The 19,554-nt window shown below is 40.5% G+C and overlaps 1 protein-coding gene across 3 annotated transcripts in view; it reads left to right on the top strand.

Moving 5' to 3' along the window:
- Positions 1 to 1,639: 1,639 nt before the first annotated feature.
- Positions 1,640 to 19,554, top strand: part of LOC145968074 (protein apterous-like) — a 34,516-nt gene continuing 16,601 nt past the window's right edge. The window contains exons 1-3 of one of the 3 annotated variants that reach the window (XM_083093314.1): positions 1,640 to 2,468; positions 11,383 to 11,659; positions 11,907 to 12,291. In XM_083093314.1, coding sequence (XP_082949440.1) covers positions 2,421 to 2,468; positions 11,383 to 11,659; positions 11,907 to 12,291 — 710 coding nt within the window. In that variant the 5' untranslated portion in view covers positions 1,640 to 2,420. Of the gene's footprint in view, positions 2,469 to 5,154; positions 5,178 to 11,379; positions 11,660 to 11,906; positions 12,292 to 19,554 lie in introns of those variants that run through there. The other 2 variants (XM_083093313.1, XM_083093315.1) reach the window with 2 other exon arrangements.

Raw genomic sequence — 19,554 nt, 5'->3', positions numbered from 1 at the left:
AAAAGATGTAAAAATTATATAACTTTTTATATCAAAAAAAATGAAAACTTTAATTCATGTCTGCAAAAAACTTGACAAAAATATCGACGGATTTATTATTTGTGTATTTATTATATAATTATTTTTTAAATGCTGATGGAATTCAATTTTTTACCTTTTCTTCCTTCTTGATGTTATACACTCCTGGACAAAATTAACGCATATTTTTTTTCACTTTTTCTTTAAAAGCTGATATTTAAATTTTAACGAAAAATTTTAAAGAAAAAGTGAAAAAATAATTATGCGTTAATTTTGTCCAGGAGTATATTTAATTTGCACGCTAGCTCTCTACAAAATCGCTCCTTATCAATGACGCATCTCGCTGTAGAATTTGAATACGCAGAGCGACAGGATCATCGGGAGTTGCCAGGAGTAAGCTTCTGCATTCCATAAGTGAATTTCCATTGTAAATACTCGATTTAATCACGCCGTGTAAGACGACCGTGGGTACACAATGTTGATAACGCGAGTCAAAGGAACGCGCGAAGCGCCGTTTTCGCAAATTCCATCATCGGGGGACACGCCGAGCGCATCGCCAGGAATTTCTGATCGGAGCGACGGTTTCCGTCTACGTCGTGACGAAACCGGTTTCTCTTTATGACGGGATATCGGACGGTCGTCCTACGGTTTCTCAGTCGGTTCGGAGATCGTCCTCGTCGTCGCGTCTTCTTCCTCCACCTCCATGTCGCTTTTGAGGAAAACACAACAGCGGGGGATGAAAGGATTACAGAGTTGAAACAGAGAATAATAATCACCGTCTTTCCCAAAAGTGCGAAAAAATTTGCTTGAAAAGCAAAAGAGTTGTTATAATAAATTATGAATGATCATGATTGATGATCAAAGAAGAGCAATCTCTGTGTTATATTCTATTATATTGATGAAAATTTTCAAGTTGTACATCCCAATAGTAGTAGTTAATTGTCGCTTGGTATAATTGTTAGTATGGATACTTGGTATCATCATTATACATTTTATATATTTGGATATAATTTTTCATAGTTCTCCATATTTCTCTATAAGTCTAGGACAATATTAAGATTGCTAGGCTACAAACTAAATTTTGGAAAATATATTTATAGAAAAAACACCAATATAAAAGAGATATCTATTTGTATAGTTAAAATTTTCTTTTCTTTTCAAGTTATATGGGAATTTTCTGTACAACTTTATTGCAAGACATTTGTAAAAGATGTCGGCAATTTCATTCCCGAAGCTCGCCTTCTGATAAATGTCACATTTCTTAACAAAGGAAAAGGGATTTTTCTTTTAGTCTCGAGAAGGAAGAGATAGTATTCCCTTACGCACAATTTATGATTACTCCAGAGGTTACGACAATGCGAGACGCAGCGGCGTCGACTTCTCTTTCTCTCCACCGTTCTTCCCTCATTCTGCCCACTCTCTCCCCACAAACCCGTTCGCCGAGAGTGAACAACGCAACTTCATCACAGTGCGAGCAAGTTTGCGAATGGGCTGGACCAACATGCCATCCAACGAATGGGGTGCCGTGGGTGTGACTTGCTTGCGACCTGAGACCCACTGCATTTCATGATGTTGCCAGGTTGATGTTGGCTTCAACGCCAGACGGCGCTGCCTCGAGCATAGTCGGGACTGGGGGAGTCAGGTCTCACCGGCATCGTCACTCCGTATCGCGGCTCCGACTCGTCGGAATCGTCCGCATTCACCTTGGTCAGGCGCAGCCGAGTTGGTCCCTCGTCTGGCGCTCCGTTTCGCCGTCGCGTCTCACATGGACCCGGGAGATCATCCCTGCGCAGGTTGAACGTTCCTCCGAGTGTCAACGGTTGAGGGCGTGGGGTGATCGGTCCTCAAATTGTCCTACGACTCGCGGAGTGACCTGTGGGACTGTTCTAGTGCGGGTGTTTCTCGATCGTCGTCAGACATCGCAGTGCGCCGGGGCGACATGGACCGCGAATCACGGGTCACTGGACTGTCACCGATGACAATAGCGGACCTCAGTGCTGATTTGTGAAGTGGCATGGGTGTTGCTCGCGGATGATAATAATAATTCGCGGAGACACTGTCGTCGACCTGGTGAAGGACGAGATGCACTCGTGAAGGGCTCCTCCCTCGACTATCCCAAGTTCACGGAGGAACTCACCCTCCTCCTTCCCCTCTACGTCTCTAGTGTGATATCGGGAGTGTCGCGGGAGTAACGCCAGGGAGAAAGAGAGAGAGATAGATAGAGAGAAAGAGAAGAGAGGACGAGGGTGAACGCGCGGTAGAGGTGGAAGGAAGAGAAAACCCGAGCCACAGCGGACGCCATCTCCGCGTTATCGGCAAGCGGATCCCTCGGGACTCCCCCCCGAGCAACATCGGCGTCGCGCACCCTCGGCGGGAACTACCCCGCGACAGCGGCCACCCTGATGGGAGTGTATGAGGAGCGCGCCCCTCCTACCACCGGCATGCACTGGGTGAGTGTCATCCCCGTGTCCGTGTTGCCCATTGGTCGTTTCGCGCCAGCTGGTCTTCCATTCCATCGGGGTGGAAGAGCTCCTCGCTCCCTCGGATCGCGAGTCGGATGGCGATAAGCGTCTCCGCAAACATTTCTCCCTGTCGAATTCAAGATGGTGAATGTAGGGCTGCGTACGAATAAATTCCTCGGAGCTTGATAGTCTGTCTGTCAATTTTTTTCAAGTACTGAGGCTCGACTCGTGGACTGCCTGATGGCTCGGACAGGGTGAATTTTGATAAGGCGAGGATTTTTAATTACAATAAATTACGAGAATCAGTTCGATCTAGTTTAGGTGCGAATCCTGATATGCGACGGACGGTGAAGAGAGAGCAGGCTGCGAAACGCTTTTTATTTCATAAATTTACAAGCTTCGTAATTTTATCTGATAATAACAGCGCTGTGGAATCCATTAGTAACGAATTACAACTTCAATTAAATATAAATCTGCTTATCATCCATTACACATAATACTCGAATGTATCGAGATCCAAAATGAAATGTTGAAGTGCAATCGGCAGCTAATGTTCACTAATGTAAAAAGTCAGTATAAGCGGTCGCAAATTATTCAGTAATTGAAAGCAATGCAGGATTACGTGGCAAGGTGTGATAACACAGTCTACCTTGGAGTAACATTAATTTGCTCTTAATCAACCGGCCGGGACCGCCGTCGTAAGTAACGAGTGCCGCTTGTAAACAAATGTAATTGATTGTCCCTTGTCGTCGATTAATTAAACCGGCGCATTAATCACGCGTGCGCCAATGAACTGAGCCGAACGTAAAGTAACATTGCGCTAACGAAAAGTAACACAACGTTTCTTCCTTTTATATCGTTATATGAGCCGCCATTGATTAATCTTCGTCCAGCAAAGGTATTCACGTCGTTTCGAAAATCTCCGACAATTGCTCATCTCTTTCCAATGTCGCGCTTTTTATGAATTATTATTATGATTATTATTATATTTTCACATTTTATTGGCTTTTATTTTTGCCTTTTACTTCAAACAATTACTTGGTACAATTAATTAAAATCTTACTAAATTTATATAAATAAATAAATTTTTCGAAAATAATTCAGATGATAAATATGAGAGCTCTTTATTTTGTCGAGAGGCTGCAGCTTCCGTTTTGCCTTGAGAAGGCGGAAATATTGTACATATATATTAGAGATATCACAATATCAAATTTCACGGACTAGATGTTCTCAATTTTTTTATCTTTTTCTTTCTTTTCGCTTCCTTTAAAAAGTTTCTCATCATAACACATAAATAAATTCAGTGTATTAAAATTAGATAAAAAGTTAAATTATTAACCAGAATTAATTTAGTTTTAAATGGATGATGCATTTTTATTAATCATTTTAATCAAAGTAAACAAGAGAAGACTGTAAAAACTATTTTTACGTTTACATTACAGAGGGTTACTCTTGGTAATTTACTTTAAAATAATTTTTTTAAATAGAAATTAAATGGAAACATATTATGGACCTATCACGTTATGATTAAAGGTTTCATTAGACTTGCGATAAGTGCTGTGTATACCAGAGAGGATTAAACGTACGTTTCCATGCATTCATCGAACATTCCGCAGACGCTTTGCGCAAAATTAATCCGCGATTTGGAAAAACGCATAAACAGTATCAGCTATATCATTCGATTTGGCGTCAATTAGTCTCTTAGAGCGCGCACTCGAACTTTGTTGCGAGCTTTTCTCAAACGCGAAGCGCTCGCCAGAGAGAGAGAACGAGGATTCTGCTTCGATGAGATAAGGCCATCTTGCTGCGAATGTCTGGTCGCGATAGCACCGCGCTTGTGACGCGCGTGTAATTTATTACATGTCGAGATTACATCCGCCGCCGTCCGTCGCCGGCAGTTATCGTCCCCGGCCCAATGTCCGACGTTTAACTTTGCACTCGAGGCCCCAACCTGGTCGGCCTCATCGCTGCACTTGTTGCCGACGTTATCGCCTCGTTGTCCGTTATTTCATAAACGGATATACGGGGTGTCGGAAGGAAAAATGGACGTTCGATGGAATTCTCGAGCGATCGATCAAAGAAATAAAAAAAGACACTCGTGAGGCTCCTCTCTTTACGTAGCAAAGTCTTTGTAAACGCCAAGTTTACTACACGTGCGTGCGTAATATCAAAGCGACTTGTCAATATTAACACACTTCATTTGACAAAATTCTTGAACATGACGTTACATAATCCCGCACGATTAGACGTGCATATTTTCCTAAAAATAAAAAAGCTGCAATCGTTCTGAGATACCTCTCGCGTGATATCAGAACTGGTGTATCGAGTACGTGCAATTTAAGATTAAAATAATTTTATAAATTGGATGATGTCATCGTGATATTTCGTGACAGTTAACTAAGAGAGGATGGCTCTCAAGCATGTTGCTTTTTTATATTTCGGATATCGTTTGTGTTCGAATTATGCGTGTGTGTGTCGCATATCAACGTGATAAATATAAAATTCCATATAAAAAGCCATCCACTCGATTATGAAAAACATTCAATCCGAGTGTTCGTACGTTCGCATGTTCGAAAATTCGATTCTATTTTCTAGCGGGATACAATTTCCCGATGTGATTTCTTGAAAACGTGCGTCGATAAATATCGAAAAAGGGAAAAACACGCTGAAGCGACAAATAGCGTCGACGCGATGAAGGTAAGCGAGAAGATCCTGTACGAGTTGCTTGTAATTAATTGCAGATATTAGAGAGAAGATAAATGGGAACCAAGCGTCGTTTGTTTAAATAATTCGATGAATCATAAAGAGACGTGACGTTGAAAATTAATAGCGAATTAAGTTTCGAGATATGGATGAATGATAAATCGATTCGATAGATGAATGATAAATTGACTCGAATTAAGTTGCGTAAATCTTATAATTAGAAGAAAATTAATTTTCTTATAAAAATCCAGTCACGCCAAGGAAGCCCTAAAGTGTTAAAAGTTAATAAAATTTGTCGCGGTTACACGAGGGATTTAATGCGATTATCGCGTAGTACTCTCTCGATTGCCGATTGTCGTGTCGTGTCACGCATCGCACTTAATTTACCCCGATCAGAGGGAAGCCAGATTTTAGGTGCCACGATGTTCGCGTGCCGGAATCATTTAGCATGCAAGCGCGCATTGAATGGCGTCGATGAGCCGCACGCAAATCTGCGCTGAAGAGACATTTAAATTTAACGGGATATTAGATACGTAAAGTATAATTAGGCACACACAAAATAACAAGATTCTTCCATTGAATTCCTAAACTCGAATCTCTTTTCATACATTTTAGCTGCCTCTCCACGCGATATTTTTCTGCCAATCATCTAACGCGAATCTTCTGCTCAGGAAAACATAATGAAATTTATCTTAATTTATTCAATTCCCCATGTTTTTGGTAACATTAATATTTTGCGACAAATAAATGCACAAAAAATTGAGAAAATTTTGAAGCTTAGTTGTCAAGATTTTCTTCTAGGGAGAAGTCTACTTGTTTATTGCAAGAACGAAGTGCACTTGTCCTTGATCTCTTCTATATATTTATATATATCGTTGAGATATTTTAATATAATTAAACTATACGATATATATATAAATATCTCTATATATAGTTGGTCGACGATTCTTGCGGAATGCGAGAAGCAGGATGATGCCCACCCGAGGGGAGAGCGATAATCTCCCGGGGTCAGGTCGCGATTCTTGGCCTCCTCGGCATGCGACACTCGCCGCTTCCAGCGTGTCAACAAAACTTCGTTTATTAGGGCTGATCGTAAAGCAGGGAGGAAGGGAGAGAAGGAGGCGTATTTAAATCTCGAGATTGCGGTGACGACTATTTCTTTCAGGCGCTTCATATGTCGCGCAATCAGCTTTGAAAATAATTTATGCACGCATCGTTTCAGTTCGTGATTTATGTAACCCGTTCGCGTAGCGAACCATTTTTATCGATTATAAATGAGGATGAGAAACAGATAAAAAACAGATTAAATGTAAAGCGAACAGATAAAAAGTATAAATATAATCGATTATTTTTGCAAAGATATGATGTATATTAAATTATGTAAAATTATTCGTACAGTTCTTGAAATTTTCCGAGGCAGAGGGAAAGAGAGATTTCAGTAATGAACGATATTATACAAAAGAGGAACTCAACATGAGAATGTATGGGTCGCTTGATAAATGAACAATCTGTTGAAATTATTAATTGATTCTTCTCGTGCGGGATATTTTATACATAAAATTGGCAACACACGTGTACATGTGAAATAAAATTTGCGCGATGTACTATCGATATATTCTTCAGGAAGCGGTCTAATAATATCTTCCAAGTGGAGCGAGAATCAACGATCCGACTAATTTGCGACGTCGTTCAAACGTCACCGTTGTAAAGAGACAACGTTTTGGCTTAGGAAATAGTATCAAAGGAGATATCTTATGATACGCAGGAAATCCGCCGAAAATCGTCCGAATAAATTGAGCTCTCGCAGCGTTAAATCATGATATTTATTATTTAATCTGTCAAGCATTGAACAAATTACTGTTTATATTATTCTATAAATTTGCAGCAGGGAGCTGCAGTTTATTAAAAATCGATGGATAAAAAAAATGAAGGTTTGGAGAGAGGTATTTCTTTTTTTTGTGCTGTAGCTCTAAAATTCGAGCGGATATGTATTTCTTCGTTTCACTTTTTTTATTAGACCGAGTCATAAATAACTTTAATTTTTATATTTTTTTAATTTTTCCAAATGATAGCACGTGTTTAGCTTTTCATGGCTGATATGGAGTTCCTCTGACATCTTTAAAATATCATCGCCAAAATTAGAAAAGTGACTCGCCACTTTTAAATTTATGCCTTTGGGACAGAAATTTCCAGACCATATTCTTTCATAAATTTAACTACACATGTTTTCAACCGTCGTCGAGCATTTCTCTTGTTCGATTCTTCAAGGCATCACATGGCGAATACATACTTTTAAGTTTTCTACCATATAATCCATTTGAAAAAATCCCACTTTTATCATAATTTCCAAGTTTCAAATATCGATTTGAAAATAAGAAACTGAAAGAAATGGAATGCAAAAGCCATTGCGGCCAGCGTGACTCACCTGGGATCTTTTGGAAGGATACATGTTTGCTACCGGCAAAAATTATTTATGACTCAACCCAATAATATCTCCGATCGAGAGAAAGAGATCTCGATGAGATGCCGTGTGTTTGATGGTAGCGGGTCTATTCAATAGTTCTGGTCAGCTCGATTGGTAGCCAGCAATGGCGACCCCGAGAAGTGCAGATAGCCGAGCAGCTTATCGGCTCTCCGCGATGTTAAGCGTCGCCCACGCGTGTTTTGAGAGAAAGAGAGAGAGAGAGAGAGAGAGAAAGAAATCGCGGCCGACGCGATGGACGAGGCTGTTTGTTGTTATCGCTATCGTTGGCTGAGCAAGGGAAGCTGATACCACTACACGTGCCACTCTTTGCGTAAGCCACCGAGGGCTACCAAACAGTATATAAAACGTCACGCGCTCCTAGTTTTAACATTTTTCTCGGGAAGGGTTATCGGATTCTTGTCAACAGGATTCCCCAAAAATATCACTTTCACTTCTCAAATATTTTATTCAGAAAAATTCCTTAATTTATGAGGGACGTATCTTCCCTATCTTCGCTCAAAAAAAACGGAGTGTTTCACAATCACCCGACTTGTTTCAACCATAAAAGAATTTTGTATTTAAGGACATTTTACTTACGGTCTAGTGTATCGAGGTTCGCGTTAATCTCTCGGAGAGCCCCACCAAAGTCGGCGACATTGCCACGCCATTGATATCGAGGACGACGAGCTATCCCGATAACTTTTTGTCCATCGCCGTTGTCGATGCCTAAAGAAATTTCGCTGACTCAGCCGGGCTTCTTCATCGGACTCGTGCGCTGAAAAAAGGAGAGCCGAGTTACAATTTGCTGCGATAACGCGCTGTATCTCGGTAGGTCGTGACGTAAGGTTATCGCGTATGCTTTTCCGTAGCTCGGATCGCATTCGGTCTTGCATTTTCAAACAAATTACCGTTCGTGACCGACACGACGACTTCATTTTTCAAGCTCCTCAGCTGTGCAACCTTTGTTAACACTTTTTATATTGTTGTTTAATACCAGATCTTCTCGAAAAGAACTCGAAGAAGCTAAAGTTTGTATAATTTGCGTTTTATCGCCGAAAAAGGCACTTGAAATTCAAAGCATAAGCGTAAAAATAGTGCAGCATTAAATTCCTAATTTTTAAAAAATTTAAATTCCTAATTCTTAAGAAATTTAATTGATGTGTGTTTTTCATGCTATCTCCCTTGTCTCTTGTTTCGCGATTTTAAAATTAATGACACTCGAACGATATTTGAATCTTGAATGAAAACTAAGCATGCGACAAAATCAATGTTTTCATTTAAAAAAGAAATTAAATCAACACGCAAATACGCTACTAAATCATCACGTGCCTGCATGTTTTTACTCTGAATCGATATTTCTCGTATTTTTCTTTCATTACGAAAATTTTAGCTCCGGTAAAAAATTCTCTCAATTATCGCATTGCATTCGGAATATGCATTGAAAAAAGGCAGCAAGCAGATTCACGCGCAGGTAGGGAACAGGACGTCGAGAGTTTCTACCGAGTTCGTCAGCCGAGCAACATTTCTGGCGACATTCTACTCGTTTCCGTCTCGGCATCTCGCGACCGCGGATTCCACGCACGCGTTATTTACTCCGCGGTTTCGCGAAAATGAGAGGAGAGAAAGAAAGAGAGAGAAAGAGAGAGACGAGGAAGAGAAAAAAAAAAGGGAAGGCAAGCGCACTCTTGTGCAAGCTTCGCCGCCGGTGAAAGTCTCTTTGCAGTCTGCGAGAGTCTCGTTGCCGGACCGCTCTCGAGATGGATAAGGATCTCGAGGATCGATCGCGCACGTTCGCCGCTCTCGTGAGAGATTTATCGGCCGATCACGTCGGCCGTTCTGTCGCGCGATTGTCTCGTCGAGAATCGCGATCGATTTTGCATTCGGGGATTCGAGGATCTTTTTTACGTCATCCAGGGAACAAACATGATTTGCTCTCATTATCCGTCATCAGGCAATTGGATTCGTCTCGAGATATAAGAACCGTATTAGGACTTCCGCAAGAATTGCGACTCCGACTCGCAAATAATTCGCGATGCTTCTTTTAAGCTTAACGAGTCGTTATTACCGCACGCGACGGCGGTTCGTCGCGATAGAGGATGGAGAATGCGCGGGATAGACATACGCGTGTACCTTCTCGAGGAAGGCGCATTCCTGCAATACCTTTGTTCCGACCCGATCCCCGTTACATAAGGAGCAACAACGTAAGGAGCGCACGTAAAGATTACGTCGCGCTACGCGAAGGCGAGACGCAGAGTTGGGGTAGGATTAGCGATTCCGATCACGTTCCTCGCGGCAGTTAGGACGATATGATCGTTCTACGTGAACTTTACTCCTTGCGACTCATAGCGGATTGTCTCGTTTACGTTTATTAGTTGACTGCGCGGCAGGAAAATTGCCTCTGTTTGTTATAAGCACAAGTTTTCACAGAAAACGTATGAGGATTATTGGAAAGTGGAGAATTATTTACAAATTTTGTGTAGATTTTTAGAGAGATTTATATAAATATACTCTTCATTTTTATCTCTTTTGAATCATAAATCTTTTAAAAGCAACAACTTTCGAATAATAAATATTTTCTTTTAAAAATCCCCTTAAAAATCCATATATCATATAGATCTTTGAAAATATTCTTAAAGGAATTTTTAAAAGGATTTTGAAAAGAAGAATTTATTGAGGGTGTACTCGAGAATTATTGAGGAGCTTTTAGAAAACTGTTTTGAAAATTCCTTTAAAAATCGACATACATATAAAGAGACCTTTAAAATAATTTCTAAAGGCATCTTTCAAAAAATTATTGAAAGAAAAATTTATTGAGGGTGCTCGAGAATTGTTGATTTCGAAGGATTTATGACTCGAAAGAGATATTAAAAATGAAGAGTAAATAGTTAAATAAATCGTGAATTATATCGAGAGAAAAAGGGAGAGGGGGACGACAAGAGGAGGCGGCTCGTAATTTATGTCTATGCAACATCGGCGGGTGCGTTGAACACTTGAAACACACAGCGGTTACTTGGATTGGCCGCCTTCGGGTACCTTATAGGGTCGGGCACATGCACGCTGCGGCTTACGACATCCATCAGAGACGACCGGCTACTACCATCGCCGGTGTATCGCTCTTTCTCTCTTGCACGTTTCTTCCCTCTGGTGACAGCGGCGGTTGCAGCCCGTCGTCACTTTGCCAGCTTCGTCCGATCGGTCCACCATCGTCCTCCCTCCGCGTCTCCTTCTCCCGGATCTTTCGCTTCCTCTCTTCTTTGTCCCCGCTGGTTCCTTTAATCCTTTTTCATCTTTCTCCTCTTCCTATTTGTCTCGGTACCTTTATTTCGTTTTATTTCTTATCGAATCTTTCTTTTAAATTTTCTCAGACTTTGCTTTCTTATTTTTTATTTTCCTGTTGATCCGTTTGCTCTTCAAGCTTCTTGACATTTTCTCATTTTAATCTATTTTTTATTGATATTATATATCATCATTTTTTAAATTATGTGTGTTATTCATATATACAATATAATTTGCGACAAACTGCTCTTAACAATACTAATAATATAATTATTCAGAGAGAAAATATGATTCCTTGTTCTCAATTTCGAGAAAAAATAAGACAGATTTTTCGCCGAACGTAGCATAAGGAATTAAAATTCTCGTCCCACTCGTACGCACCAGCTCCGACTTTCACGAGCACGCGCGCCGATTCGATGCGCCAACTAAAAGCGTCGATATGTCGATTTGTTCCAGCAGCCGCCCAGCACGCAGGAGCGTGGCAGCGGCTTGGCTGTGGGGCGCCAAGGGGGACCAGGTAACGCGGGGGGACCCGGTGCGGTGGACCAGGCGCGAGATCTGAGCCCCTGCCTCCCCGCGTCGATGGGCGATGCCGCGCGACCGACCACTCTACCGTGCAGCCCTCCCGCCGCCCATCATCACGGGCCCCTGCATCAGACCCACTGCGGTACCAACAACAACTGCTACGACAGCTCGACCACCCCTTACGAGTCGCGGGACTACGATTCTCCCGGAGGTACGATTATCCGTCGAGAAAAACAAGAGGGGGGTTAAAATGTGAGGAAGACAAATATTAATGATGAATATTCCTTCTTTCTTCCTCCGGTTTTTGGCCCACGCAGATTCAAAAGTCAAATCAAGTAGTATGAGAGCCCTATAAAACAAAAATAAAGGAATACCCTCTTAGAAAGAAGATAAAATACAAAAATGTAATTCGATCCCATCCAACGAATTTGATTGATTATCCTGACATATCGTTTCAGCGGGTGGACCGGAGTACAGGGGTGGCAACTTTGAGAACGCCAACGACCTGAGCATGCCATCGCAGACGGCGCACCACCACCATCATCATCATCACCACCATCATCCCCATCTGCAGACGCAGGAGCAGCAGACGACGACGGAGCACTTGCACGCCGTCCCCAAGCTCGAGCCGCCGCCCACCCCGCCCGCGCAATCCGAGGACGTTCCCGGGGTGGTTTGCGCAGGGTGCGGCCTCAGGATATCCGACAGGTTCTATCTCCAGGCGGTTGACAGGCGGTGGCATGCCGCGTGTCTCCAGTGCTCGCACTGTCGTCAGGGTCTCGACGGGGAGATCACGTGCTTCAGCCGTGACGGCAACATCTATTGCAAGAAGGACTATTATCGGTGAGCGAGCATTTAGATTTGAATGAACGCACTTATCTTTTCGATTAGCTCTCCTATCTTGTGACGTAAGAGGAGAAAAAATGTAATAAGCTGGTCTTACGTCAATCGATTTTTTACGAGATAAAAATATCGGCTGAGCTCTAAATCGATTCGTAGAAGAAGATATGAAATCGCTGCTTGATCATTCGAAATCGCGCTATTTTAAGAGTATGCGTCATATTAATTTGAGAGTTGTTTAATACCCTTCTTCGTAAAAGAGACATTTCATTGAAATTTTAATTTTTTTTCCTTGGCGAACGAGCTCATCGATTGCTTGGCAATTTCGCCCTATTTCGACGGGACGAGGCCGCGGCTCGTTACGAAAACAGTCATACTGTTCACGCGAGCAAGTCAAGCGCGAAGTAATTTCTGCGAGTCCAGGGTTGAGAATCCAGAGTCGTTCTGAAAATGCGTCGCGCCGCCTCTTGCGTAATTCGCGTTTCTACGCTCGTCGTTTCGGTCGTTATGCGAATGCCGGCAAATAGCTAAAAATTGCGCTGATAGAGCTGCATTACGAAGGATAATGCGAAACGCAATCTTCGAGCTGATTTCTCTTCGCGCGAGGTTGTTTTTCTCCGAGGAAGAAATACGCGAAGAATTTTTTTTTTAACCTTTCAGAGAGAAATATATATATATATTTTTTTTAATAGGAAGGGGGATAGAAAATTTGTTAAAAATTTCGGTCAACTTTAATTTGCATATCAGTGACAGTAACTAGTCCAGGTATCCGAAGACGTTTGATAACTAATCATGAGAAAAGCGAGGATAAAGTAGAAAATCAAAGCAAAATGTAATCTTTCAACTGATTTCTCTTCGTACAAAGTTATTTTTCTCTAAAGATAAAATATAGATTGCTTCAGAATTTTCGAGACAAAAATATATATTTAATTTTTCTAAAAAAGGAAGGAATAGAAGATTAGCTAAAAATTTCAGTTAACTTTAATTTGCATTGATGGGAATAGCTTTGACAAGTATTAATAACTTTTGGTCAGGTGTCGGAAGACATCTGTTTGATAACTGAACGTGAGAAAAGCGAGGGCTAAGCAACTGAAAATCTTATATGTATGATTCTTAGCCTAGTGAAAGTAACTTTCGTCAGTCTTTCGAAAGTATTTGACGAATAACATAAAACGAGCCAAGGCCGAATGCAGTTCGTATTGACAGCCGCTGCAGATGCATCGTTATGCAAGGCCGATTGGCGTCGTGTCGGGGTCCTACCGGGCCTCACACACAGTCTCGATCGTATGTAACATTGTCGCTTCTCTGCCCAAGTCTATACGTACACGCTTCGCGGACTAATGGTCACGACTCGACCATTTACCTCCGGCGAAGTGTTGATTGTCGATAAGTAAATCACCGTCGATCTACTTCGGGGGGCGGTGGACGTGAATGTTGCATGCGAGTCGCACATTCGGCATCATTCCAAGTACACTCGATCGTCGTGATCTCGTCAGAATATTTCTATTGATTATTAGCAATTAATCGATTTCTCTAGCTATTTTTTGTTGAGTATTTTGAACAATATTTTTTTAAAACTATTAAAATAGAGATGATTAAACAGATATTATCTAGATACCTTCTGATTCTTATACTTGTACTTGCTTAAGGAGTTATGCCTAGTCAGCAGACCGAAAAAAGTATGATGTTTGGGAATTTTTTTTGAAAAGTGTAATAATTCTTTTTTACAAATAAATTATTCAAAAGTACAAATATTAAAAATGTTATTATATTTTTTTTAAATAAAATATTAAAAAATGTAAAAGTTATAATTATTCTCCCGGATATTGTTTTTTAAAAAGCGCTGCGCGGTGAGCAGTGCTATTCGAAGCTGATTCATCTGATATCAAAAATTCAATAAACTGTAGTTAATGTATGAAATTGTCTAGTAGATGAACGAAGGATTAATCGAAAAATTGTTTTGGGACAAAATGGCAGCCATTTGACACTAAGATATTCTTTTTCGACTTAAAAATTGCTCATTTTTTATTAAGTAAAAAAAAGTATTCATTAAAAAACAAAATCCCTCGTTCATCTACTAGGTTTTTATATGTAGAAGAAGCTTGTAAAATTTCAAGCAAATCGGTGTAACGGTTTTCGAAATATCTCGCTCACCGATTTTGAAAAAGTGATTTCGAGAAAAACGCGTTTAAGATATTTGTGTCAAGTTTACTTTTAAATAAAATGCAGATTTTTTAATTTACACAGAATCATCTATTCCGGGCCCATATAATTTTAGTTTATTTCAATCTTCATATATTGGCCTGATAGCCCTCAAAACATCAGAGCTGAAGCTTCATAGTCGTGTTTAAACAAAGTTATACATTCTGGCGCTTCATGGAACATACACTTATAACTCCGTCAATTTGCATCCGATTAATTTGAAACTTTAGGAAATATTTTCAATATGATATACTTTAAGAAAATGTAAAAACATAAGAATCGGTTCTTTTTACTTTTATGACTGGGCATAACTCTTTAATGTGACGCTGCAGACGTTGCGAAGATTTTAATTCTCTACTGTTTGTACACAGAAAAAAAGGGCATTCTTGTTTTGAAAATATACTTAGTTTTAACATGGAAATCTTGAAATGAGATTATATTGCGTTAATTAAAGAAAAATATAATTGCTTGAATAATTGCTTACTTGAATGAAGCCATTTTATACAGTTCAATCAAGAAAAATATATTCTTATGATTTAAGATTTAATTTTCTTGAATGGAAAGAAACAATGTTGGATAGAAAATAACATTTTTAAATCAAAGATTATAATTTTCTTAAAGTAGAATTAAATAATTATATATTCTTAAGGTGACAATTACAATATTAAAATAAGACTATAAAATTGTTGAAATTTAAAATTATTAAATTCTCCTAAGAAGACTATAAATTGTTGCGTATATACGAAACAATGAACGCGTTAATTTAAGTATATAAGTTTTGATTTGACACTTCTTTTTTTTCTGTGTAAATTACGGCAGTCGGAGAGAAAGCACCAGACGTCTCTCCCTGTGCATTATATAGATTTAATTTCGGTGTCCGCCATTGCGGCGTCGTCACGCCACGAGCTCATCAATTATGTGGCTTCATCGGTGTCTCCTTAATGTCTTATCGTCTTAAAATCGTCGCGAACGAACATAACTCGGCCGCTCGTTCCGTCGCAATTTCGGGAACTGCTTCTTCCCTTCCCCCCTGCTTCACTACGACTCTTCCAAAATCGCGCTAGCCGATCTTAGAGAGGGTGAACCCGAGATCCTGGGATAAGCAGCTGGTTTCGTCGGACGCGTGCTCGCTCGTCGTCGAGAGGCGAGGACGGAAGGACGAGAAACTGCATGCGTGCAGTTCGAGAAACTAAATTAGCCAGCGCTCGTCACTTTCGGCGACTCGGTTCGTTAGGTAACCGATGTGATCTTAATAGCGTAATAACATAAATAAATAAGTTTTATTTGCGACGCGCGAGAACGAGGAGAGAGGATGATTCGCGAGGGAGACGTCAGATTTGTTGAATTACAGTCGCGTTCATCCCCCAAGTTTCGAGTAAATAACAAGTGACAGCTTTGACGTTTCATTTTTTCAATTTCGCGCCCAGCGCCATTTCGTCTCTCGCATTTTACCCTCGCCCTGTTCTTAAGGATGTTTTGTACCTATTTTCAAAATATTGAGAATTTAATGGAAATTGTACAGAATGTCCTTACATATGTTTAGAATCTTCAGTACAATTTTTAAATCGATTCCCTAAAGCGTTCACAAGTTATAAGGATTTTAATTTGCACCGAATTAACATGTGTTCTTATGGGAAACGTATAACCACGTCGATTCAAATGACAAAAACACATGGAAATAATATTCAGAATTTGTTTAAAATTTGCAAAAGTGTAGTTTAGATACAGAGGAAATATTTGGTCAAATAATATTATACAAGTACTAACTGGTTAAAAAGATATTAAATATAATTCAATAAAATTAGCCATATATCTGACACAAGGCGAAATTCTCTGCCAAAAGTTAATCATTTCGATTAACAAAATTCGGAATATTTCAGTAAAAATGCAATAAATATTAAAAAATACATCTCTGCACTGTAGCTAAGATCAAATTGTAATATTCCACGCAATTTCTCATACTCAAAATACACCAAAAGTGAATATATTCGTCAATATTGATTTTCAGCTACTTTTTGCTGGGATTGTACATACAAAGCATCCTTAAAGGTGTATCATGGAGAAGGACCTTCCGTTATCGCGATTTCGATTTTCTCATCGGGGGGAGGGGGCTCTCGCATTCACACGTCGCGCACTCGTGCACGCGAATCCCGCCGAGGATGGAATGGCATAGACATCCCGTCACGACACGCTTTTAGCCCAAAGCCTTGTGCCTTATCTCGCCGCTTCGCATGCGCGCTCGTGTGCGTTTGCGACGACCGCGGGTGTTATTAGTCGAGAACGTCAGCTCCGTAACATCCGTCTGGATATTTCGGGGGAAGGGGGGGATTAATGATGTAGCTTATCGCGTTTTTCATTGAGAATGTCCAGGAACAATCCGCAGGCAACATTCTGTGGAAGCATCTGTCGGAAAAATTTCAAAGAAGACATAATTTAAAATTAATTTGAAGGATGAAGGACCAGAGACAGGACCACTATTCCCGAAGATTGGCGCCATGCGTGTCGAGGATTCTCTTGAAGGACTCTCGACGAGTCATTCTCTTTTCCGGGAGAAGAATGCGAATATCGCCGCGTATTATCGTGTATTACATGTCGAAAGCACCTCGTCACCTCGCGTGTTACCTCGGCCCGCCCGGGTGGCTTCGTCATAAAAATTGCCTGGCCGTAAAGAGATCGTTGCACGCCGAGGAAGCGAGAGCTTCCTGAACTCAACGTTTCTCTCTTCCTTCTTTCCCTTTTGTTTCTCTCCGTTGCCTCTCTCTTTCTCTCTCTCTTTGCGCCTCCTTCCTCTTCTCGCTATATATTTTTCTCAAGCCCTCGTCGTGCTTCGATCCGCGTCGCTCGCGAGACGCGCATTTGCTGTTAATCGAGCCGTGAATGGCACAACACAGACTTGCAGAAATTTCTGAAGGTATAATAGATATATTAAAATCGAAATATAGAAGAATCTGAAATTTTAATGTTACCGTGAAGATTGATATCACTTCCGGTTTCAATATTGCAAGACCAAAAGCCTCAAGGACTATCATAAAGCGCGTCCCATAAACTTTAAAAATGCGAAAATTTTAAGAAAATATGAATATTTGAAAATCTCTAAATCTTTAGAAAAAAATTTACTTTTTACAAAAAAATATAGAGGGAAAAAAATAAAGTTTCAAAAAAATTCGAAAACAGTGCATCAGGATCAGAGGGACGGAAATCATATTAAACTTACGGAGATCAAATTTATCAGAATGTAAATTTATTTCTGTTGTGGATGGAGCCGTTCGCGAGCGATCGTTGCTGCGGAATAAAGTACAGCATCTTTTTTCGCCAACGGTTATTTATTATCGCGGCCGCGTTCGCATCGACAATCACGTGGGACGCCGGACACGCATAATTTATCGCGCTGCGACTCCTTACGCATGGCGGTCGCGAAAAGTACGGATCGTTCTGCGATGATTGAATCCTTGGAGAGAAATCCCACGTGCGACCTCTCCGGATAATACTTAATCGATGTTAATTAAATTATGATACGGAAATTTTTGAAATTTTTTGCTCTCGGAACTTTACTCTTTGTACATCAATATTTTTATTATAATTATTATTTGATCTCCTTTTGGAATCCTTAGATAATTATTATCGAATCTTCTTTTGAGATTTTTAGATATTAGACACAATATTTTTACTTATTTTCAAATATTCATATTTTCTTAAAATTTTCGAAATTTACGCATTTAAAGTTTCCTCTTATTTGAAACTTTTGATTTTGCACTATTGAAACCGAAAGCGAATTTAAATCTCTGCTCTCAATTAAAAAAAAATAATTTAAAAAATGATAATGCTAATTGATTCAGAAGGACGGTTTCCGGATAAATTTCAGTTTCTCGTCCTGTAACAAGAAATACGCGAGAGTACAATACGTACTATTATCGCGACTGCGTTATCGAGGCTCCCCAGGAAGTTGAATCCGATTCTCGATAAATTCCCCGTGTCTGATCCAATTAAGCTTTCACTGCACCCCGCGTCATTTATTGCGCAATGCTAATTTTTCATCTTAACGAGTAACAGAAATTATTTACGATCATTCCCTCGTAGCGGTGGCATAATCATCCTCGCTCATTCATTCGCTAATTTCACGGGGCACTTAACGCATATAACGCACGCGCGGCCAGTGCATTTACCTTCTCCCGCATGAGAAAGAACAGAGAGGAGCGTCGAGAGTGGCGGAATTCAGATGCAGACACCACCACCGGATCTGGAATGGCTGTGTGGTATCTGCTCATTCATTAAACGCATTAAGTGCGATTTATCAGCCATCAAGACTATAGACACGCTTCGATTCCCACCCGCACCTATGTAACGCTGGCGACCGAAGCGGAAAGGTAGAAAAAAGTGCAAAGAAAAAGGGGAACGATGTAATTGAGGAATCCATAATTTTATTCGAGTGATAATACGTCTCTTCGTTTCTAATTCCTAATGTTCATCTTCCTTCATTTTAAACGTTCGCATCTTTGCGCTCTCGAAATCCAACATTATTCAAGAAAGAGAGAGATGAATAGGTACTTTTGTTATTTATAAACCCGCCATACCTGTAATAGCGCAATCTTTCATTAGGGAAACTTTTCGAAGCGCGTTCCAATCGAGAGGTCGTTCAATCTATATTAAACTTATAATATTCTGCGCCTCGAATCCTCCTTCCTCTCGATCGTTATCAGCAACGGGGGATCTTGTTAAAGGGACGTGAAACTCGTTCCTCGCGGATTCTGTCGACGGCGACGATCGTGTCGGACGCTGTTTCCGCCGTGGGAAGTGGTCGTCTTAAATCAACGGCTCGCAAAGAAAATAGCTAGTGGTAATTGAGCCATAACCCTCGGCCGGCGAACACACAAATATTTCAGCGCCGGGAGCCCGCTCATAATTTAGCCCTTATAATTAAGATGCGCCGGTAACTCGCTGGGAGCACTTTGCTTTCGTTGCATCCGCAAGGCTCCCGTTTCGATAGAACGACGAGCGATATCGCGATATGATTCATTCGAAATAGACGTAATCCGTGCTCTCGCGATACTATTTTATTATGGAATT

Source organism: Camponotus vicinus, unplaced genomic scaffold (genome assembly GCF_025532165.1).
Source record: "Camponotus vicinus isolate PSW18456_S1 unplaced genomic scaffold, iyCamVici1.0 SCAF_3, whole genome shotgun sequence".
NCBI classification, from domain to species: Eukaryota; Metazoa; Arthropoda; class Insecta; order Hymenoptera; family Formicidae; genus Camponotus; species Camponotus vicinus.
The sequence above is the reverse complement of the archived record's forward strand: the minus strand, read 5'-3'. Positions and strand labels throughout refer to the sequence as shown.